We start from the raw sequence: 25229 nt of genomic DNA, 5'->3' as shown, positions 1-25229 counted from the left end.
TTTAGCCAAGAAACTGGCTACTTTTCTTTGGGGTCTTTTTACCCTAACTGCCTAGCCAATTCCTACTTCCTATTCTTATCACACCATCCTCTGAAGGGGTTACCCAAATTGCCAATAGGGAATTGGGACGCAGGCCACTCTGGCTTCTTCCATGCTCAACAGGGATGCAGGGTGAGGCAGCTGGGGTACCCCTTCAGTGGATCTATCTAAAAGACTCCCAAATTGCATAACTCTTATCTCTAAGGCGAAAAGAAAGTCCTTGAATCTTGAATAGGAGATGTGAAGGAGAAGTAAAGGCAAGAGTAATTAGCATTACAAGTTGTAGACAAGGAACTAGGAAAAAGTCCGAACAGGGCAATTTTCCAAATGTTCATATGAGAGTCCATTGGAATTTCTTGACAAGGGCTTCCAAAAGCATCCCTCTATTGGGTTCCTCCTCATTTTTCTTTTGTCTTCCAAGGCTGGACTTGAGAGTGATGGATTCAGGATTTGCTTTCAGGTATTTTGATAGCTGTTGGAGTGGTTAGAATCAGTGTCAGTTCCCTCTAAAAGGTTTTGAGATAACTGAGGGGTTGCTGAGGTGTATGTATGACCTGAGGGTTTGCATGCTGGGTAGCCTTTACCCAGCATGGGTCATGCCTTCTCTTTGAAGCCTTCCCCAAACTGTATACTTTAGCCCTCCCAAAATCCAAGAGGCCGTGTGTGATTGGGGTCAAATTACATACAGTTGGCTGGGAAGAGTGGCTGGATAATCCGATGAGGATCCAATGACCCTGCTTGGCCCTCCTTTAATGAATGAGCACAACTGTCAACAAGTCCAATTGTTTCGTGATCAGGCTCAGCTGAAGTGATGATGGTAGCTATTTCATGCAGAGGGGACCGCATCATCTTTTTAAAAGGACCACCATGTGGAGGCAAGATTTGGGGGCTCTCAGGCAGTCCCCTGCATTCTCAGGCCCTCTGCCAGAGGGAAACCAGAACCCTGGCGGTCTGCTGAGATCAGAGCCGCTACACTGATGGAGGTCAGAACCCACCCTCTCAGGCTCTGGATCACTTCTTAACCATTTCTGAGCCTAACACCCTAACCTAAACCTCTGTCACCTGTAGGGTGGACTAACAGAATAGTCTCCTGGCTTGTCTCTCTGCCTTCATCCTGCCCTCTTAGTAGAGTACATTCTCAACATAGCAGCTAGTTTCACTTTAGCAAGAAAGCAGGTCTTCCAAATCCATCCAGCATAGCACCTTCCCGTGGTTTCTGACGCATTCAGAAGAGAATCCAAACCTCTGCCTGATCCCAAGGAACGCAGGGTAAAAGGGTAAAAGTTGTCCCTTTTACCCCATGTTAAGGCACCCCCAATCTTGATCCTTTTGGTTCTGGAGCCAGACGTTGAGGGCTCATTTTGCCACCTGCCGTGTACTTGGAGACTGGAGAAATGACTTCATCCCCAGTGTTTCAGTTCCTTCTGTTATAAACTGCACTAGTAACAGCATCTGCCAGCACGGTTGCTAGTTGATGAGTGCTCAGCGTTCCTCCCCAGCATGTGCAAGCTGTTCGGTACCTGGGTATCTGTATCGGGATTCCCATCCCTTCATCACCTTTGCATTGGCTGCCTCCTTTGCCACTGAGGCCTTAGGATGACTGATACATAGAGGAAGCCTCCTTCCTCAGCCCACAGCACCCACCCCCCATTCTTTCAGCGCTCTCTATTACCGAGATCATTCTTCTTTTTCACAGTTTTATTACATTTTTATCTATTTATGTGCAGGGGTGTGTGTATGTGCACACACGTGTACCATGGCATACATGTGGAGGTCCGGGGACAACTTGTGGGAGCCAGTTTCCACCGTGTAGATTTTGGGAATTGACCCAGGTGGTCAGGCGTGGTGGCAAGTGCCTTTGGTTTTTGTGCTGTCTCACTGGCCCCAAATTAGTTTTCTACATATGATTATGCTACTCTTTATCTCTCCCAACTTTTTGTCACAACCAGTAGACTGATAAAAATTATTTCAATCAGTCACTAACCTATGAAGTCCACGGAGGTGGGAATCATGTCTGTCTTGTGTGCTCAGGCTGAGCATAGAAGATACGGTTGTCCTCATTGATCATCATGTGGCTTATTGACATATTTGGAAGCTTGCTCAAAATGTCAGGTGTCAAGCTAGGCATGGTAGCACATGTTATACTACCACCACCTGGGAGGTGGACGAAGGAGGAGCAGAACTTCAAGGTCATGCTGAACACATAACAAGTTTAAGACCAGCCTGAGCTACATGAAATCCTGCCTAAAATAACCAACCAAACAAAACCAGAAAGCAAAATGTGGGTTTTAGGCCTTAACTCGGGTTTACTGAATTAGGAGTCTTATGTAATTTCTCTGTATAATAAAGTTTATGGATCACTGATGTAGATTATAGGATTATTTAATTACAAAGTTAAAATAAAATTATCTTGGATTTTTCTTTGTCTCCTTAATGAAATTTCCAACTTGTGTTTTCAAAGGAATAATCACACTCTCTTTGGTGTCTTAAATTATACTAAGACTGCCGGAGGGGGTCGAAGGCTACGTTCTAATATACTGGAACCCCTGGTTGATGTGGAAACCATCACAATGAGGTTGGACTGTGTTCAGGAGCTGCTTCAGGATGAGGAGCTCTTCTTTGGCCTTCAATCGGGTATGAGTTTTACTCCTTTTTTGTTTATTAGACACTCACTGTGTAGCCCAGGAAGGCCTTGAAATTGTGATCTTCTGGCCTTAGTCTCCCAAATGCTAGAATTATAGGCATGTACCATGTGATGACTTCCAAACTAATTTTATAAATACAAATTATTAAAAAATGTAGCTGTTTATTTGAGCTTTTTTGGATAAGTTTCTGAAAGGTAAGTCAGTGAGGTATACATTTTTTTTTTTGTCTTTGAGACAGGGTCTCCCTGCAGCCCCAGGTGTCCTGGAACTCACTATGTAGACCAGGCTGGCCTTGAACTCACAGAGATCCACCTGCCTCTGCCTCCCGAGTGCTGGGATTAAAGGTGTGCGCCACCACGTCTGGCTGAAGGTATATATTCGAGTATTGAAAGTATTCAGGGATATGTTTTGTATTTTAACTTTCTGGATGGTGTTTTTCCCCTTTTCTGTGGGTTCTTTTTTATTTGTATGGGTTGGACAATTTGGAAAGGGAGTGAGTGCAATAGTGACAAATTTCACATTATTGTTGAAGGTTGATAGTACAGTTTTAATAATAGTTTTTGCTATTATTTACTGAACTAATACTCAAAAATGATAGTAGACATATAGAATTGCAAGTCTACATTCTAAATTATAATTACATAATTTTAGTTGAAAATTTTTTCAGTTTAGTTATTACAGTACTTTAAAAAAAAACAACAACTTCCCAGACTGATTTTTTTTTTGTCTTTTTGAGACAGGGTCTCTCTGTAGCCCCAGCTGTCCTGGAACTCACTATGTAGACCAGGCTGGCCTTGAAATCACAGAGATCCGCCTGCCTCTGTCTCCCGAGTGCTGGGATTAAAGGTGTGAGCCAACATCTCTAGAATTCTGTAGGGCATAGGTGAAAGTATACTAGTGCTATAGAAGAGTGATAGAAAAATAATGGAAAACCTCTTTGTGTCTGGGAGTAGGAGTGGTCCAGCATGAAGGCCTGGGTGCCCAGGACCACATGTGAGGTCAAGACCAGACTCTGCAAATGGCAGAGACCTCCCCTGTTGCAACATAAGCCCAACCCAGAGGCAAAGCCACTGCCATGAACCACCGGGGACCTGGGGGGAGGGGGATGTGGGCAGTGCAGCAATTCAGAGACACTGAAACTGCTGCCCAACATCAGGAAGTCTTCTGTCCTCCACCCTGCTCCACCAACAGCCCAGCACCAGAGGAATGTGCAACTGTAGCTGCTGGTGGAGGACCAAAGCTCCAGGCTCATGTGAAGGGTAACAGCACCAGGTTCCCAGGAAGGGACAATAGCTTCAGCACATGAGAGGGAATGACAACTCCAGGTTCACGGGAGGAGACCACAGCTCCAGCTCACAGAGGGGACCGCAGCTTCAGCTCACAGAGGGGACCACAGCTCCAGGCTCATGAGAGAGAATCACAGCTCCAGGCTCACTAGAGGGGACCACAGCTTTAGGTTCACAAGAAGTGATCACAGTTCCAGGCTCACAGGAGAGGGTCACAGTTTCACTTATGATGATTCCTACTATTTTCCTGTCTCCATCACTCTGTCCATGTGATTATGCTTGTGTTAAAGATGGAGCACGTCTTCTGTGCAGCAAACAGAAGGCAGCTACTTTCTGAAGTAAATGAATTTCTTTCTAGAGGGGCATCAATATTGGACAAAACTGAGAGGTGTGTGGGCCCTGTGCCAGCCCCTGGGGTTATTTTTAACAGAGATCTTGTAATTCTTTTTCTCATTTGTCTTGGTTTGTTTCTTCATTGCTGTGACAAAATACTCTGACCAATACCAACTTGGGGAGGAAAGGCTTTATTCAGCTTACATCTCCCTGGTCACAGTTCATCAGGGAGCCCAAGGTAGGAACTCAGGGCAGGAACCTGGAAGCAAGAGCTGGAGCACAGGCCATGGAGGAACACTGCTTGCTGGGTTGCTCCCTTGGCCCCTGTTCAGCCTGCTTTCTTATGCAACATAGGCCCACCTGCCCAGGGGTGGCACCATCCACAGTGGGCTGGGCCCTCCCACATCACTCATCAAGTAGATGCCCCACAGCCATGACCACAGGCCAGTCCAATAGGGGAAATTCACCAATTGAGGCTCCCTCAACCCAGGTGTGTCAAGTTGACACTAAAGCTATCCAGCACAATTGACCCCTTGCCAGCTTGACACACAAACATCACTATTAAATCATAAACTTTCCAATTTTTGTCCCCAAGATATGTTAATATCACAACATAAGACAGTACAGACTTAACCCCAAAATCCCTAAAAAATCCAAGCACTTAAAAGTCCATAGTCTTTTAAAAGTCTATTTACTGTGGGTGGGCTTCTATAAAATCCAAAATAAGTACTGTCTGTCTTATTTCAAAGGGAAGAATAAGGCACACCTAAGCAAAACCTAAGTCCAGCAAAGTAGCTCAAGGCTGGACATCTGGGATTTACTCACGATCTTCTGGGCTCCAAAGGGTACTGGTAGCTCCACTGCTCTGACTCTGCAGTCCACGACACACTCAGCTCATCTTGCAGACCCAGGCCAGCTCCATTCCACACCTACTGCTGTCCTTGGTGGTTGTCCCATGGTCCCAACATCTCCAAAAAGCTGGGGTCTCCACTGAAACTGAGGCTACACCTTCACCAATGGCCTCTTCTTGCCTCTTGGGGTGCAAAGTCTCAAAATCTCTCCATGACCCCTTCAATCCTGGGGTCTTCACTGCAAATGAAGCTGCACTTTCACCTGTGGCTTTTCCTGGCCTCTCAGAGTGCCAAAGCCTCAGCTGGCTCTCTGTGACCCCTTCACACTTTCAACACCAGAACCATGCAGGAGACTCTTACACATTACCAAGTCCTGCTTCCAGCTTGAAATAGAGGTGCGGGTCCCCTCTGTGTGCTGACCCTGAGGAAATTCCTCCCAGAAGACTCCACCACAGTGATGCTGGTCTCTTGTTACTTACAGCTGATTTTTCAGCCCCAGCTAACCAGCATCAATTTTCCCAGTAAAGCAAAGGTTTTACTTCAGGTTCTGGTCCCTTCTTACTCACAGCTGATTCCTTCAGCCCCAGCCGAACAGAACCCACAGATTCTCAATCCAAAATCTCACACGAACAGCCCTGATAGTCTCCATTTCCCTTTGGAGCTTCACAAGCCAGGCCTCCATCATCTACAACTCTTTCAGTGTAACTGTTCCAAGCTCCACTGCAACAAACTCTAAGCACGCAATGGCTTTTCCAGCCCACAGTTCCAAACACTTCCACAGTCCCCAAAACACCAAGGTCAGGTCTGTCACAGCAATACCCCACTCTCTGGTAACAATTTCTGTCCTGGTTTGTTTCTTCATTGCTGTGACAAAATACTCTGACCAATACCAACTTGGGGAGGAAAGGGTTTATTCAGCTTACATATCCCAGATCGCAGTTCATCAGGGAGCCCAAGGTAGGAACTCAGGGCAGGAACCTGGAGGCAGCAGCTGGAGCACAGTCCACGGAGGAACGCTGCTTACTGGCTTGCTCCTCTGGCCCCTGCTCAGTCTGCTTTCTTATGCAACACAGGCCAACTTATGCCCAGGGGTGGCACCACCCCACAGTGGGCTGGGCCCTCCCACATCACTTATCAAGAAGATGCCCTCAGACATGGCCACAGGCCAGTCCAATAGAGGCAATTCCCCAATTGAGGGTCCCTCAACCCAGGTGTGTCAAGTTGACACTAAAGCTATCCAGCACATCAGTAATCCTCAAAGCAGGGCAGATTTATCAGACTAAGTATTTGTCAACAACTAGAGGATATTCGTTTCCCAGGGTTTCTATGGAAAAGTATTGCACATGCTCAGCAATTTTCTCCTTAAATCTGCAGATGGAAGGACAATTTCTATACGGTGTTCTTAGTCTACTTCCTGGTTGTCAGCAATTTGGTCTGCCTTCCGTGCCTCCATTCCCCTAAATATATCACCTTGTGTTCTGGTGGTCTGATCTGGTACATAAAAATATATTGGGCATTTACAGCCAGAGTAAGCTTTCTTTAGAATAGTTCCAAATTCACGTTAGTGTAATTCCCTCAAAATTTTAGCACTGTGTTGTCCTTTCTCTGTATTTCCATTGTCATTGGGTACATACTTTTTCTTCTACATTTCCTTGTATATTTAGTGAGATGATGGGAAAGGTAAAAAAGGACATTTTTTAATTGCTAATCTTTTTCTTGTTCACAGCAACACCCTGTTAGCTGTATCTAGCATTAGCATAAAACGTGTCAGAATTGTCAAGCCATTTCATCATGTAAAGTTGGTCAGTCTCCAACTATTAAATGTTTTAAACTTTGTGCTACTGAAAGTACAGCACCCCCACCCACTTGCCCTGTGCCCCATGGAAGCAGTGTCCATGTTGGTCTTTATGCTGTAGCATCTCTTGGGTCTATCATTCCATCTGTTGACTCCTTCCATGAGGACTTGAACTCACCCTGGACTTCATCTCTGGTGCTCACCTTATTTCTCCTTCTTCTGTTCTAGCCAAACTTGTTGAAAGATACATTTTCCACACCCGCTGTCTTCTTTGCACCTCAATGTGCGGATTCTGTGCCCACGGCTTCCCGGACATGGCTTTTGTCAGGGGCACTGCTGCAGTTGCTGGCTGGCTCCTCAGTCTCCTGGGTCTCGATTACATCACTGTGTGCTTTGTTTCTGTGGCACACCCAAGCCTTCTGAAGGCTGCTCTTGAACTAGCAGAGCTCCTTGCTTTCAAGCCCAGAGTAATGTGCTTGGACCGATGAATGCTGTGTGAAGGCCCAGCTCTCTCACACTTGGTGTAACTTGACTTCAGACTCCTCTGTAGGCTCGGTTGGACTTATTTCCACAGGATTTTGCCAGAAATTGTTTCTCTCTCATTCTTTTTCTCTCCTTCCTCTCCTTCCCTCTCTCCTCCCTCTCCCTTCTTTCTTCCTTTCCCCTCCTCTCATCTTTTTAAAAGATTTACTTAATTTATAATGTTTATATGCACATGCTACGTGACTTTATGTGTACCACATGTGTGTGGGTGCCCTTGGAGACCAGAGGCATGGGACCTCCAGGAACTGGAGTCACAGCCTTCTCTTTGAGATAGTGTCTAGAGTTCCATAACTCTAAGTCTCTAGAGTTCCATATTACAGACAGGAATGTGCCAGTGCACACAGCGGAAAGTGTGTTCTTGTTGCTGTTTGCTCTGCCTGTCCTTGTCTCATTTCTCTAGGTCTTGCTGGATGCATGTTCTTAGACATGAGTGCACTTGCACGCCAGCCCTCAGGGGCCCGACACAAACTCCCAAACTAAGCTCAAGACGTCTCTGTTGTTTTCAAGAGCCCCCCGCCCAGTCTATGGTGCTTTATAGCAGTTCAAATAGACTAAGACAGTACCTATCAGATGTTTCTGAAGCGCTCAAAATTGAACTTGGCAAATTGCCATGTCGATTCCAGCAGGTAGATTCCTATCCACATTCGACACATGCCACATACCTGGAGGCCATCCTTGATCTCCCTTCCCATACTCCATCACCAGACTCTGCAGTCTCCTTCCTGTGCGCCCTGTGGATGTGCCTGCTTTTCTGTCCCCATTGCTGGGGTCCAGCACAGTATGCTGTTGGCCAGTGTCTGATTTATTGCAATAGCCTCCTACTTCGCCTTGCTCCTCCTACCTTGCTTTTCCTGGCATCTCTCATGTGTCATTGTGATCCATTGACAGCATCAGTCTGAGCATATGCTGTGTTCATTTCCTCCTGCTGACATGATGAATTACCATGAATCTATTAGTTCTGCAGATCCAAAGTCAGTTTCAGTGGACTGAAATCAATGTGTCAGCAGGTCCACATTCCTTCTGTAGGCTTATAGTGGAGCTGTCCTCTGATCTGGTCATGACTATTGCCATTTGGAAGCAGACCAGATGTGATCAGCCACAAGCCACATCAGCCCCTCATGAGATCTTCTGGTCACCACTCCGTCATGGGGGCGAGAAGGCCTTCTGGGGATCCTCCTGAGTCTCCTCCCTGCCCCAGGACTAGATAAGAGAGAAAACTTAACTGGGTGAGACCTCTGTGTGATGTAGCTGCCCATAGGTCGCCCACAGGTTGTTTGCACTCTAAGTACCTGCAGGATGCTCTGAGTCATGCTGGACTGGGATGGAATCCTTCCCTGGTCTGGCATTTCTTCATGTCTCTCCAGGAAGTCACACAGCAAGTCTGTAGGAAAAAAAATCCATTTTCTTTTTCCCCTAGGTTCTAAAGCCTACCTGTGTTCTTGCCATAACCCTTCCTCTGTCTTTAAAGCCAGCACTTAGTATCTTCTCTGCTTTTGACTTGGCCTGTATCTTTTCTCTCTGACTCTGACCCTCTCATAGGAAGAATCGACACACGATCCAAAATTATCTGTCTAGAAGATCCCATTTAGAAACTCTTTACCAGTTACAATGTTCACAAGTTCAGGGTTAGGAAGTAAAGCATCTTTGGGGGAGGGGAGTTGTACACTCCTCTGCATAAAGTTCTTTATTCTTTTTACTTGTGGCATGAGTCCAAACCCTACAGTCTGGCTCCTCCCCTCTCATCTCCCACAGCATCTCTTTTGCCTTCAGTGCAGTAGAGCATTTGCCTGAACATAGCTGCACTTTCTGGTGTTGCTGCTCTGTGGTTTCTGCCTCGAGTCTTCCTCTTTCCTCCCCAAAGCCCGTTTAGTACGCTTCACCTTAGCAAACTACTGCTCGTCCTTTACCATTCCAGTCCAGATGCGTTTTTCCAGAGGCCTCTCTGACTCCCCACCTCTATAAACTTCTCCATATGCTTCCCATAGCATGTTATATGGTACTGTATACTGTGTTGTAAATGCATGTTTGCCTTGATGGTGACCATATAAGGCTAGAGCAAAACAGATGTTTGTATTTGTTTGATTCATTATTGAAACTGTTGAAAATTCTGTTTTTTGTATTCCCATGATAAAGACTGTTTTATATAGAGCCTGGAGATATAGCTCAGCAGTTGAGAGCACCAGCTGCTGTGCAGAGGACCTGGGTTCAGTTTCTAGCACCCGCATGGCAGATAACAGCTCCAATTTTTGGGGATCTGATGCCCTCTTCTGATTTCCATGGGCATTGCATGACACAGACACACAACATGCATGAAAGCATTTCACTCATACACATAAGATGAAATAAAAATAATAAAAGAAAAAAGACTTATGTAATATTTTGATGAAAAACTTGGGCTTTCTTTGAAACTTTAATATTACATATTTTAAGTTTTATAATTCCTTATAACAAAAACTTCAGATTGGTATCTAATAATGTTAAATGTTTTATGTTTTATGTATTTATAATTTATCTTACCTTTATAATAAAGTGAGGACATAGAAGATGGTGGGTGGCTAATTTTTATTCTATTAAAGTATAAGAATCCAAAGTTAAGGTAAACAATTTATGTTTATTTGTGTGTGAGGGCGTGTGCACCATGGCATGCATCTGGAAGTCAGAGGACAGCCTTCTGGAGTTGTTTATCCTTCTACTGTATGGCTTTAGGGACTGAACTCGGGTCATTAGACTTGGCGGCAGGTGTCTTTACCCACTGAACCATCTTGCCAGACCCCAAACTTCACTTTTTTATAAGAATTCCAGCACCTAGTTTATTATAGAAATTCTATAGGTGTTAGGGATGAAAAGATGAATAAGATAAAGCTGTAGGTTTCTGTCCTCAAGGACCTCACATCCACATGAGAGAGGTAGAACACAGTATGATACATGCAGTAATTCTTGAGCATTTTATGTGGACACAAAGAAGCGAGCTGGGATAAAGACAGAATCCAGGTGGTATTCACAGGAATAATGTTCAGCCTACTTAAGGGACTAAGTAAGATTTTGGTGACAGTAGAATCTTTGCCTTGAATGATATTCATAATAAAGGGAACATGCCTATGCAGGGTTTATTCATGTGCCTAGGAATAACAACAATGTTCTGGAGGCCAGGGCCAGGATAAAGATCTGCAACAGGCTGGGGTGTAACTCAGCAGTAGAACACTTCGCTAGCATATTCAAGGCCCTAGTGTGAGCCTAGTCACATTAAAAAAAAAAAAAACACCTGCTGTGCATGCTGTTGACCGTGGTCTTGAACAGTGATTACTTTTTAGGGTACCCTTGTTTTTCTGAGAGATTGATGAGGGTAAGTTGGTTTCAGCTTCTGTAATTGTTCTTGTGTTGTAAAAGCTCATGCTGTATTTAAGGCATGGTTAATAGTTACTTTTGACTGGAAGGCTTGGGGAATAACAGGAAATGAGGGTTGAAGCTAGTTTGTGATGGGCATTTATGTGATGTTGAGGGGTTTGCTGTTTTTCCTTGAGGTAACAGGGGCTGGCAGAGACTGAAACAATGTTCTAGTAGTAGTGATAAATTTGGGGAGAGGAGGAAGAAAGGACCAGTCTCATTCTCTTAAGTCTGCACATGGATTGGTCCTGGTGTGTTATCTCACTTGATCCTCACAGCAACTCTGGGAGATAGGTGCTAGCTCACCTAACAATGAGGACAACTGAAGTCCAGAGAAGTTAGGTGTGTAGTGCTGTCCTCCAAAAATAACAGCCGTCTTCATCAGAGCTGCTGCAGCTACCTGCAAGAGAACGTCAAGATCTGCAGTGACTGCTGATGCCCCCTCCTAGATGAAGGGGTGTAGGGAGGGTCATTGGACCCTCACCTCATCTTAGTCACTCCCTCCTGAACCTCCCAGCCAGCTGTCTGTAATCGTACCCTAATCGAATATGGCCCCTGGTCTTGGCGAGTGCTAGAGTATATGGTCTGTGGAAGGTTCACTGGGGGAGGACTCCATCTTTGCAGCTGGGAGAAGTCCTCGTCCATGCTGAGGTGAGCTTTGTGGTGGTGCAGCAGCCTCATGGTCACCCAAGCCCTGAATTCCATCCAGTCAGCTCACTGCTTCCTCAAGTTGGACTCTGGCGGAACTGTACTTTTATTGTTGGTGTTTAAGGAAATGGTAGATGCTTATTTACATCTCTTCAGGGAAAGGTTTACTTGAACATTCTAGGAAGGTTTCATGATCGAGTTATGCTGTTAAGCTAAGCATTCTGTAAGGATAAGGGAAAAAAAAGATCAAAATGGTTAAAAAAGGAAAAGGAGGGTGGGGCAGGAGAGATGGATCAGCAGCTAAGAGCACTTGCTGCTCTTGTGGGGGACTTGGGTTTGGTTCCTAGCACCCATGTGCAGCTCACAATCATCCATGAGTCCAGTTCCAGGGTATCAGATGCCCTCTCCTGGCCTCCATGGCATTGCATACAGATGGTACACATATTTGCACACACAACACTCATACTCATAATTTTTTTTGAAAAGGTAAAATGTGGAGAGAGCATCACTTAGTGGTAGAACACTTACCAAGCAGGGGTCTGGGTTCAGCCCCCAGTACCACCAAAAGCAAAAACAAAAGGTGAAGAAAATTCTGACAGGCAACACCTAAAACCCAGAGAACTTTCAGGAAGAGCAAATTGATCAGCAGTGTCAGGCTGTGAGAAAAGATTGTGCATAATCAAAATTAGGAACAGAACAGTAGAATTTATCATTTTATTGCCGGTGTGTGTGGGAGAAGATGAAGCACATAGTTCAGGAAAACTGCTTTATTTTATCATTCGGTGACATTTGTATTCAGAGTTAGTACTTTACATGATGTGTTTCCAGCTGTCCCATGAGATTTCAATGCTCACATTTTTCTCTTTCAGTCATATCAAGATTCCTCGATACAGAGCAGCTTCTTTCTGTTTTAGTCCAAATTCCAAAGCAAGACACGGTATGTGTTATAGATAGACTTTGTGGTACGTTATCGTGTGTACAGGATACAACTTGTCTTGATGGGGTAGTGATGGTAAAATATAAAAATGTCATGGGTAATTTCCCCCTTATTGATAGCCAGAGCAGTTTCATACCTTTTAATGGGTAACTTAAAAAAAGTTTTACCCCATATTATAATACAGTAAAAAGCGTAAGTAATTGAAGAATTGCTGTGTTTTCACTCATCAAATATTGACTTAAATATATAATACATAAAATTTTCAACAAAATTAAACTATAATGACATTTACCTTCTAAGAGTAACAGAATTATGTTAGTTCTAGAGAGAACAGATTGCTCTTAAAAGCGACCATCAAATGAATTTTGATTAGTCTTCAGATACGAGTATCTTCAAGAAAGAAACATCTTCTCAGAGTAGTTTTCAACTTTAATTAGCACTTATAAATGAAGGACATAATAGATGGTTTACATTCTTCCTTTCAGGATGAACCGAAGAATATTTAGTTAAATGCATGTCTATTTATATACATATACTTGAAAAGAAGCCATGTGCATTAGTAAAACTTAAAATGTGATTATTTTAGCAAATTCTTTGAAACCTAACATATATTTGGAAAGCCTTATGCTTTAGAGAAAGCACTATTAAGGTTCAATGCTAATAAAAGCATTGATAGGTAGAAAATGTTTGTTCTTGGCAGGCACATAGTGGGAAGTTTCTTTGATAACTGAAACACTTTATAATTCAGTATATACAAGTGGTATGTGGAATTAAATCGACTGGCTTTGTAGTATGACCTTGGGATGACTCCCGCATTAGTTTCTGGTAGAGTTTGTTTAGAGCTGTTGTTTCTTCCTTGAATGTTTGACAGTCTTTATGAGCAAAGCCATTAGAACCTATAATTTTTTGTAGGGATTTAAAACAATTCTCCTTAAATGGATATGGTGCTCTTTGGGTTAAATGAAGCGGGGTAAGTTGAGTCTCTCAAAGACTTTTCAAATTTAGTGCCATAAAATTGTTGACAGTGCCCTCCTTATCCTCTTTGTGTGTGGAATTTCAGAGCTTCATTCTCACACCTGTTGCTGGTCAGCGGACCTCTTAGCTGCCCTGCTGGGTTATTAGTGCTATTGCTCTTCTCAGATGCTCGGTGTCCTACTATTTTAGCTAGTGTATAAAATAACAGGTGTCATTAGGACATTTTCCTATTCATTGTTCATATTTCCCCATTATCCTCCTTTGTTCCTTCCTCAGTTTAGACACTGTTAAAATCTAGATTCTTCTGCCTGTGACAGTTGTCACTCTGAGTCTGGCTCATTCACTTAGCATGATCTTTTTCCTACAGATTTCACTCTTTACAGCTGAATAAAATTCCGTCATGTGCACACTTCATTTCCTTACCCAGGCATCTGCTGATGGGCATCCGGGGGAGGCCAGCTGCTGCTGCCGTTGATTTCTCTGCTCCCCCGTTCCTGTCTCACTTGTTTTTGGTGTTGTCAGTTTTCTGTCTACTGCTTCTCCCTTTAGGTTCTGAAGGTGGAAGCTGGTCATTGACTTGAAACCATTTTATTTTCTAAAATGGGTGTTTAGTCTTACAAATTTTCATATTATAAAGAATGTTTTCATTATACTCCACAATTTTTATATATTTTCATTAAAAAATTAAAAACACTTCTCATATGCCAAATTCTATGTTTTTGTCAGGGAGGGTGGTATTTGGAAGTGTGTTGTTTCCAGTGTTTGGGAGCTCTCCAGACAATTTTCTCTTGAACATTTTTATTACATTCTTTTATTTGTATGTGTATTTGTGCATATACATCCTGCACCCTGCATCCTTCCACCATGTGGGTCTCAGCTGAACTTGGGCTTCGGTCTCTAAATCTGCTGAGCCATTTTGCCAGTCCCAGATACCTTTCTGTTACTGGTGTTTAACCTCCTCGTGTACAGAAGACAAAGGCTGGGTAGTCTAAATCCCTTTAACTTTATCAAAACTGGTCTTTAGTGTCCAGAAGAAGGCCTGTGTTGGTTTATGGTCTGTGAGAACTTTAAAAGAATATGCATTTCGTTAATCTTGGCTATACTGTTCTGTAGATGTCAGTTAATAAGGTGAGTATGACCTTTTTTTTTTGGTCCTTTTGAGACCCTGTAGCCCCTGCTGGCCTGGAACTCACTTTGTAGATCAGGCTGACCTTGAACTCTCAAATATCCACCTGCCTCTGCCTCCTGAGTGCTGAATTATAGGCATGTGCCACCATGCCCAGCTTCATTACCATTTTAAAAATCCCATATCCATACTGAGTTTTGTCTATTTTTTCTATCAATTATTGAGGGAAAGATGTTGAAATCTCCATCTACAGATATGGGTGTGACTTTTTCCTTGGTTCTTTTAGTTTTTATATAATGTGTTTTGAAGTTCTGTTTTTAGGTACATGAACATTTGGGATTGCTTATGGTCTCTTTAAATTTTTTATTTATTTTTATTATATGAATATGAGCGTTATGCCTCATACATATGTGTGTGAGTGCACCTATTCTAGTTTGTCTTTGATTGCTGTGACAAAACACTCTGATCTGTACCAATTTGGGGAGGAAAGGATTTATTTAGCTTACATCTCCTGGGTCACAGTTCGTTGCTGAGGGAACCCAACATAGGAACTCAAGACAGGAACCTGGAGGCAGGACCTGACGTGCAGGGCATGGAGGAACGCTGTTTACTGGCTTGCTCCCCTGGCCCATGGTTGGCCTGCTTTCTTATACAGTACCAAACAACCTCCCCAGGGGTGGCACCACCCACAGTGGGCTGGGCCCTCCCACATCACTCAACAGTCAAGAAAATACCAACCCTACCAGACATGGCCACAAGCCAGTCCAATGGAGGCAATTCCCCAATTGAGGCTCCCTCTATGCAGGGGTGTCAAGTTGACAACTAAAGCTATGACATACAATGCCCTCAGAGGTCAGAAGAGGGCGTTTGATCCCCAGGAACTGGAGTGACAGATGGTTGTTAGCTGCTGTGTGAGTGCTGGGATTCAAACCCAGGTTTTCTGCAAAACAGCGAGTCTTTTTAACCACTGAGCCATCTCTCCAACCCTGTTTATGGTCTCTTGATGATTTTTAAGCTGTATCATTATGGAATGACTCTCTTTATCTTAGTAATATTTCTTTCTTTGCAGTCTTCTGTACCATGCGTTAATACAGCCACTGTAGCTTTTGAGTGGTGTGAGCATGCACTGTCATTACCATCCTTGCACCTTTAATTTGTGTCTTTACAAAAGCTGTGTTCTTGTCAGCAGCATATATTTTGATCTATTTTTGTCTCTAATTAGGGAATATCTTACTTTTAACAAAATCTATTTATTTATTTTTGTCTTATGTGTATGACTGTTTTACCTGCATGTACATAAGTGCACCATGTGTACAATACCCATGTGTACACTACCCATGTGTACAATACTCAGGGAGGCAAGAAGAGGGCATCGGATTGGCCAGAACTGGAGTGACAGTTGTTAGTTGCCATGTGGGTGCTGGGAACTGAACCTGGTTCCTCTGCAAGATCAGCCAATGCTCTTAACCACTGAGCTAGCTCTCTAGTCCTGAATACCTTAACTTTTAATTGAGGTTTCCCACTTAAATTCAGTGCAGTTATTGGTATGTTCCATCTAAATCAGCCATCATGCTGTTACTTCTTGTGCTGGATAGCTTTAGTGTCAGCTGGACACACCCGGGTTGACTTTCTGTGTGCACTTACATAGATGCAGACAAAAATACTCATACACATAAAATAAGTAGAAATGAGAACTAACATACAAACAGAAAGCTGTACAACACAGAAGCACTATGTCCACTGCTTAGCACAAAGTGAACATACTGTGAAGTACTCAGAGACACAGCCACAAGTCCAAAGCTCATCCCTCCTTCCCATTCATTGTTCTCTTCCTCTCCCTTTGTAATAATCATGTTCTTATTTATCTTGATAATATAATTTACCTGTTCTTTCCAAAACTGTACATAGGAGTCCTCCTGTGTTGATTTGTAGATGCTTTTTCTCGTCAGCATTATGTCTGTGACATTCTCAGCACATTGTGGCAGTGGCTTTAGTGCTTTCATTTTCATGACTGTAAAACCCGTAGTGTCTGTGTACTGTTCATCCATTTCAGTCCCATTGGACTCTGAATTAGTGACTTTAGAAATAATGTAACTAGAGGCTGGAGAGATGCTCAGTACTGACTGCTCTTGCAGAGGACTTGCATTTGGTTTCTAGCACCCACATGGTGGTTCACAACCATAGTAACAACAGTTCCAGGGGATCTGATGCCTGCCTCTGCCTTCTACAGGCATTGCATGCGTGGTTACACTGACATACAGACAAACAGACTCATACACATAAAAAAATAAAATTCTAGGCACCAAGAGGTTTTCCATCATCTTTCTGTTTCTCTTTTACAGCCCCAGTGTACCTTCACCTGTGCCCCACAGAAAATGTAAAGCACCAAATTTAGTTTCTGGAGACAAAAATCATCTGTGAGGTTAAAATATTTTTTAAAAGCACTTTAATAACTAAACTAAAAACTAAAAACATACACTTTATTTTAGAATGTAAATTCTCAATTCTATATATCATTTATAATTTATGAGTATTATTTACTGACAGACCTGTCCTAGCAAGGTTCAATACTGTGAAATTTCTCACTGTTAAAAAAAATTTATAGTGTAAAAAAAGTCAAGAAATAATGTGACTAAACTTGTACCTGCCTCTTACCATGTTTCTGGGAAGTAAGGCAAGCACACTGTCCTCTTCAGTAGACAATGCAGAACACTGCCCACAGTCATGATGTACCAGTTTACCCTCCCATCAGCAGTGTCAGAGAATTCCTACTGCTTTCCACCCAAACCTTATCTATCCTGCCTGATAGACAATGGCACATTGTGTGACTTTACTCTGCGTTTTCATGTTAATGAAATGGCATGTCCTTTCATGTGTGTAACTGACTAAGTCTTGTCTAGACCTTTACTCTACTGGATTTTTTCTCCTGTCAGTTTTGCTGTTCCTTTTCTGTTTTGGGTAATGGGCACTTTGTTGGTGTTTGTGATGCTGTGGCGCACTTTGCCCTGAGTATCGTGGATGGGAGCTGTGTGTATCACACACATCTTTCTGAAGAGAAGCTTCTTCCTGGAAGCAGCTGAGACTGACGACTTTGTGTCCACATGGGAGGATGCTGGACCTCAGGAGGGAATGATGCCTTGGGCAGGTTCTTAGTACTGTATAGGGACTGGTGAATCGGTGCTCCTGGCCCAGACCTCAGAGTGGTTCCTGCAGTGTGTTCCTTGTCTCCCTGAAGTCCCTAGCAGGCTGAGTGCAGTGCTGCCCAGTGGCCTGATCTCTAGTTCTTACTGCACTGGTATCCTATATGCTTCCATGTCTTCCTCCCCATGTCCTTGCCTGGGCCTGTCATCAATTGACTCATTGGTCTTCAAGCTCTTCTTAAAGCTTGCTTTGGGGGAACCTGTCTTGGCCCAGTCAAAGTGAATTTTTGATGATTAGAAGAGCTTAATACTTTATTCACTTGGCAGTGCTGGTATGCATGCTAGGCAGGTGCTCTCCCCCAAACCTAAGATCTTAATATGTATGTCTGATTTTTCAGCCCTTTTGTCTTTGTAGTTAGTGCTTGCTGTGCTCTACTTAAGGAGCCTTTACCTGTCCCTAGGGTATGGCCTACACACATGGGGTTTTGATTTATGGAGGTGACTGAAGTGCAGAGACTCCAGTGTTGTTGGAAGATTTTGTTACCCTAAGAGCAGAGTGCACACAAAGCAGGCCACACAGAGCTGCCAGAAGTACCATAAGACAGGAGGAGCCAGGGGAAAGGGCTCCAAGGGACAAGCTTATTACATCAGCACCAGGAAGTCCTTAAGACAGGGACATCTCTGGGAGGCATAAACCGAGCAGATGCTGAAGTTTGTGAATGGAAGGCTTGTGATTTGATTTTTTGCACTGACAAAAGCCAGACTGCAGGGGAGATGCAAACAACTTGGCCTATTAGCTTGGCTTTGTGACTAATGAATGCCAGATCGTCAATTACAAGTCTGTAAGGGTTAAAAGACCTCCGGTCATAGAAGTATCCTGATACATCCCAAATGTTGTATTGTTTTGCATCTTATTTAGATCTACAAATATATCTGGATTTTTAATTTGTGTGTAGGGTAAGGAAAGGATCGTGTTCCTTTCAGATGGATTAGTAACCGTGCTGTTACTATCCATGCAAAGTTCCTTTCATACTGAACTACAGTCAGCCTCGGTCATAAGTCAAATACTTGTGTGTGTTGGAGTCTGTTCCTAGATCCTGCCACTGTGCCACAACTACAGTTTCATTCTTTTCTTTCTCCCCTCTTCCTTCTTCCTCTTCCCCTTCTTCCTTCTCTCTCCCTCTCCCCCCTCTCTGGTGACAGTAATGATGCTTTCTTCTGTTTGGTAAAGTTTGTTTTCAATCTGCTGTTTACTTTCAGGCATCCACTGTAGGCGAATATGAGATTACCCCCTTAGGGATTATGGACATTCATTGCCATATTTCTTCTAAACTGGGCCTCATGGTCACAGTCCAAGTACTCTGTAATGAGAATCTAAGTGAAGGCACCTCAAAAAAGAACAGCCTCATGTCCAGTTCATTATATCATCAGTGCAGTATCCAAAACCCTAGTTTCCTTTGTATTGAATTTGTACCTGTGCCGGCCCCAGGTACAGGGCCACTGCTCAGTTCTAGAGAGCACCTTAACTTATATAAAGTTTATGACATTCTTAATGATATATTCTGAAAGGCTGTAATTAGAGACCCTGACATGAACGTTGTTTTACTTGCAACAAGAACGAGTTGAGGGAAGCACTTTTCTCTGTCTGGGAAGCTTTTTTCGGTTGATTTAGTCTCTTGTCACCTCTAAGGACTGAACTATGTCTCCTTTGCCCATTACAGTTTAAATTGTACCAAACACTGGACTAGAAACGAAAGCTAGATACAATGCAGTACACTCCCATAGTCAGATCTTCAGGAGACTTGCGTGTTAGAGTTATTATTCTCATGGTTACTGCTTTCTAGCCCTTCTCTAGACTGGCATCCTATAAAACTATGGACTATGAGAGGAGGTGAATGTTCAAGGGAAAACCATTCTTGTATTAAAACCTATGGTGCTCACATTTGGATACTTTCTCTCTCTTTTTTTTTTTTTCTTCTTTTGGATTTTTTTCTTGATAGGTTAATGCAGCTGATTCAAAGATAACAAATTTAATCTACTTAAAGCATACTTTGGAACTTGTGGATCCTTTAAAGGTAATTCCCACATATATGTTATTAAAATATATGAGGCATAACTTTTAAACTTTTTCTTTAGAAAAATGTAAATTTAGAAGTTACAAGAATAGTATATTGAATTTCTGTATTTTCTTTATATATAAAGAACGTATACACATAAACACACATTATTACCCTTATTATTAACTCTTAGCCATTTGAAAATAAGTTGCCATATCTAACTACTAAGGCCTATCTCTCCTATAAACAAGGGTGTTGTTCTCTTACATAATCACAAACATATTTATCAAATTCAGGATTAATATTAATATAATATTGTATGTATCCCACATTCAGCCTTTTTTTCCTCTATAGTTTTCTGTAAAGATTCTACCCACAGCCATTCACGGTGATTAAACTCTTGGTTTTTTAATATAATTTATTTATTTATTTTTGAGACAGGGTCTCCTTATAGTTCCAGCTGGGCCTGGAATTCACTTTGTAGACCAGACTGGCCTCGAACTCACAGAGATCCTCCTGCTTCTGCCTCCTGAGTGCTGGGATTAAAGGCTTGTGCACCATGCCCAGCCAAATTATTTTTATTTTATGAGTAAGTGTTTTGCCTGTGTGCATGTAAGGGCACCTGTGTCTGACCGTCAGAGACTGGAAGAGGGCATTGGATTCCCTGGAACTAGAGTTATGGATGGTTGTTAGCCTCTGTGTGGGTGCTGGCAACCAGACTTAGGTCCTCTGCAAGAGCAGTCAGTGCTCTTGACCACTGAGCATCTCTTTAGCCCCTGACTCTTAAAGTGAAGGCTTTTCAGCTTTCATGATACTGCCATTTTGAAGAGAGGAGAGACCAGTGACTCAGAAAACTTCTTAAACAGTTACTAGGAATCCAAACTGTACTTATTTCAAAGGAGATGTTTGAAGCACACATCATCTTTTAGGAGGATGTGCTGGGGATGCATGCCAAGGGCCTAGTGCATGCTAAGCACTGAGCTGCATCTTCCCTTCTCTCCCCTGCAGCATTATTCTTTTCATACTGTGATGCTACTTCTAGAAATCTGTCAGAAAAACCATTAAGAAATATTGACCAAGTTTTATGTCCAGTGATAGTCATTGCAACATTCTTTATATTGGTGAGAAATCATTTGTAGAATATAACTAGTAATTCAAGGAACTCCAATAATTCAAATTCCACAGGTGAGGGCTGGCAAGATGGCTCAGTGGTTAAGAGCACTGGCTATTCTTCTAGAGGACCCTGGTTCAGTTCCCAGCACCCACATGGCAGCTAACAACCTTCCTAACTCTAGTTCCAGGGATCCAGCACTCTCTTCTGGCGTCTGTGGACATTGCATGATATGGGTGCACTTATATACATGTAGACAAAATAGTCATATACATAAAATAAAAATCAATCAAAAAGCAAAAACCAAAAATGCCACAGGGTAGAATATTATGAATTTTAAAAACCACTGTTAGACTGGTGAGATGGATCAGTGGGTAAGGCATTTGCTACTAGGCCTGACAATTTGATTCCTGGGATCTATACGGTGGAACGAGAGATTTGACACCCACAAATTATCTTCTGCCCTCCACATATATGCTGTGGCATGTGCATGCCCACACACATATACACAAAAATAAATAAATAAATAAATAAATAAATAAATAAATAAATAAATAAATAAATAAATAAATAAATAAATAAATATTGCTATGAAACATTTATAATGCTCATGATATAGTATTATATAAGGGAAAAAGGAACATATGATTATATAATATTTTATTTTAGAGCTAGGAAATGTACCATAATATTAGAGTATTTATCTTTGGAAAGGAAATTGAACTACAGATGATTTAATTTTCTTCTTCATGCTTCTGTGAACTTCCTAGTTTTTATCAGTATGCACATACTACTTTTCTATTCAGAAGCAAATAAAGTTATAGTCATTTGCCTCTCCCCAAATTGAAATAGCAAGGAAAGTCAAGTTAATTGTGTTTTCTCCTCCTCATTTCTCTTTATTCAGTTGGTGACCACTTAAGGTTCCCATTAAGCAAAATAAAGCCCTTAATCCTATTTTTGCCATATGAGAATGAGGACTACTATATTTATAAATATGAAACCCAAGTACTGAAATAATATGTAGGATAACTTTTAATGTACAACAATAGCTGTGTAACTGCCAACCTCTGTAAGTAGCTGGATGTTAATTAGGAGACAAAAGAAAAAACAAATCATAACCATGAAGCATTGGGTAACTTTATTATCATGTACTTTCAATCTGAAAGGTGGGAAGGAAATAGTCTGTCTTTAGATAGTGCATATGTACCTGAAATGTTTTTATGTAAATAAAAAAGAGAAAATGAAGCTGGAAAGCATTCACTAAAGTATTAATTATAAAATGCTATATGTGAATAATGCCATAACTTGTTAACTTTTTTTTTTTTAAATAGGTTGCATTGAAGAACTGTAAAACACCGTTATTAAGAGCTTACTATGGGTCCCTGGAAGACAAGAGGTTTTTGTCACTTAACTGTTAATAAGTTATACTTTTCTTCCTGATCATAACTGATTTTAAAGACTGTGTCTTCTATAGAAAAATTGCTTGAGTTTCTTTAAACTATTCATTAAATTTCAATTATACATTCAGTCTCATAAGTACAACAAATAGGATTGCAGTATGTTGTCTGTTTATGCTAATGGACAAGGAGAACAGCATAAACTCTAAAACCTATGTGTACATTCAGTGTTTCTTTCTCTAGCCATTCTCCATGGGAACATTTGCTAATATCACATTTCCTATTTTTTTTTAAATCATGAAAGTCCTAATGTAGCAAGCAAATAATAGATATAAATATTGAATAAGTTCTAAAACCAGCTTTAATATTATTAAATTACTAGCAATAATACCTTGATCAATAGGGTCTATTGTACTTAGCAACCTCTTTATTGATTCAAGACTTGCATTGTACATCAGGCCACACACTGAAGGTAATGATCAAACCAGTACAGATCAGAATAGTTGAGAAGTTAGGAAAATGGAAGCATCGGAATGCTGGTTTGTATAGTTGCTATGCTTGATGACTGAGAGTTGTGAGGTTCCTGCCCCAGTGTCGACAGCACATGCTCAGTCATCCTCCCCTCACCAAGGGCAGGGAATATGTTTTTCTGGATCCAGCAACTAACACAGCTCTTGCTATGTAGTTTAAGTGTGTGTTGGATGAAGGCACATGAGGTCAGAATTGTTATAACAGTTCTTTAGGGAGCATTTTGTACTCAGCCAGTGATTATGATAAATTTGGGTGATATTTTTATTAGCAGATTTTTGAATTTTATTTGGTAGTCTCTTAGATATTTTTTATTGATTTGAGAATTTCATACAATGCATTTTGATGATAGTTAACCCCCACACACCTTACTACTTCCCCTCCACTTCAACTTCACGCCCTCTGTTATTTTTGTCTTTTTCTTTTAAGGCCTATCAAATCTAATCTGTTTCTCAATTGCTCTTGGATATGAGTCTACCTCTTGGTATCTGGTTAACCTACCAATCACACCAGTATGGAAAAATGACTCCCTTTCCCAGCATCTGTCAATTGCCAGTAGATCTTCAACTAGGGCTGGGGCTTCCTGCTTACCTCCCATCCAAGCTGGGACTCTGTCTGGTTTGGGTTGCACAAGTCTTGTGCATGCAGACATAAGTACTGTGGGTTCATATGTACAACTACTCTGTGGTGTCCAGACAGTATAGTTTCCTTGTATTCATCCTACAACCTCTGGCTCTTACAATCTTTCCACCCCTTCTCTTGCAATGATTTCTGAACCTGGGGAGGAGAAAATGCAATATAGGTGTCTCATTTAAGGCTGAGCACTCTGCAGTCTCCTGTTCTCCACACACTGACCAGTTGTGGGTCTCTGTGTTAATTGCCATCCGCTGCAAGAAGAACCTTCTCTGGTGAGAGCTGAGAGATGCACCAGTGTATGTATGTAACAGTAAGTCATTAGGAGTCAGTTTAGTACTGTGTCTATTTAGCATAATAGTAGCAGTAGTAGTGTAGTGGTCTGTGACCTATTAGGTAACAGGTTCCTGACCCAAATAACAGTGTCAAGTATGGTCTCCATCTTGTTAAAGTGGACCTTAAATCCAATTAGAAGGTATTTGGTTACACCCATAATATTCATGACACTATTGCACCATGGGCATATTTTGCCAAGCCAGTTGTTGTTGTAGCTCACAGGGTTCACAGCTAGGTAAGGCTGATGATTGCCTTTCTCTGCCAGTAACATGCAGAGCATCTTCTAGTACTATGACAGCTAGCCAGCAGAGATGCAACTTCAAGGTCTGTACCAGCTTGATTTCTCCTTGTTTGTTCTTTGACTCAGGTACATAGGGTCTTCAGCAGTAGGGTCTTATTTTGCAGTTCTGGTGGGTAACCAACTTCAGTGGCAATGACCGGTATCATTTGAGGATCTATGGGATCTCTCTGGACAAGAACTGCAAAAGAGGAAGTCCTTTCTGGCACTAAGCTTTCATTTGCTAGTGTCCGGTGTCTATTAGGGCCATTGAACCCCTGTTATAGGGTAACTACATTCAAACTCCTTTTCATATTGTATGTGTATATATTGAAAGAAGTGTCTGTAGTAGGTTTCAAAAGGCCTTTAGTATTGGATGTTTCTCCCCTTCCTCCCTCTTCTGCCCTGCCCTCCCAGTCCCCACACCATGAAACCTGTCCTATCTGTTATTCCCCTTTCCAGTTTATAGCACTGCATTCTGTCTTCTTTCCCATGTGCCACTCCTGTGTCCCCTCATTAGTTTCTGATCGCTGAGGATTTTTCCAGTTGAAGCACACCTGTCTAAAGATTCAAAGCTAGTATCTACTTGTGAGAGAGAACATGTGTTGTTTGTCTTTCTAGGTCTGGGTTATCATGCTGTCTTTGAGTAATGATGACAGAAAAAATAGTTTTAAATTGATCTAATTATGCGCAAACATTTATTATTTTGAATAACTTTGAACAAAAGTTTACCGTCATTAATTCTGATTCATTTTAAAGGAAAGTAGCTATACGACTTATTATCTGTAAGGTCTTGTTTTGTCTTGAGCGTAGGTTTGGGCTGATACTTGAGAAAATTAAAACAGTAATCAACGACGATGCGAGGTATATGAAAGGCTGCCTGAACATGAGGACTCAGAAGTGCTACGCCGTGCGCTCGGATATCAGCGAATTTCTGGACATAGCGAGGAGGACTTACACAGAGATCGTGGATGACATAGCAGGTCGTTATTCAAGTGTACTTTCCTGGCTTTGGGTAATAAAACATTTTAGTATAGTTTGTCCTTTTTTAACTGCCTAGAAACTAGCCATGCATATTTTTCTTTTCAAAATAGGTAAGGTTAACACATACTGCCATTGAAAGAGCCTCTTCAAAAAAGGAGATGCCAAAATGTAATGTGCCACTCTCTAAATCTGAGTATAGAATGA

At 42.0% G+C, this 25229-nt stretch overlaps 1 protein-coding gene across 1 annotated transcript in view; it reads left to right on the top strand.

The window, feature by feature from the left end:
* The window catches only part of Msh4 (mutS homolog 4), a 64596-nt gene that overhangs the window by 15032 nt on the left and 24335 nt on the right, over positions 1–25229 (top strand). The window contains exons 6-10 of the mRNA XM_008848667.1: positions 2501–2673; positions 12394–12461; positions 19703–19777; positions 22202–22266; positions 24855–25024. Of these exons, the coding sequence (XP_008846889.1) occupies positions 2501–2673; positions 12394–12461; positions 19703–19777; positions 22202–22266; positions 24855–25024 (551 nt within the window). The remainder of the gene's footprint in view (positions 1–2500; positions 2674–12393; positions 12462–19702; positions 19778–22201; positions 22267–24854; positions 25025–25229) is intronic.

The sequence above is a fragment of the Nannospalax galili genome, unplaced genomic scaffold, assembly GCF_000622305.1.
Source record: "Nannospalax galili isolate Female #2095 unplaced genomic scaffold, S.galili_v1.0 scaffold1124, whole genome shotgun sequence".
In the NCBI taxonomy this organism is placed as follows: Eukaryota; Metazoa; Chordata; class Mammalia; order Rodentia; family Spalacidae; genus Nannospalax; species Nannospalax galili.
The sequence above is the reverse complement of the archived record's forward strand: the minus strand, read 5'-3'. Positions and strand labels throughout refer to the sequence as shown.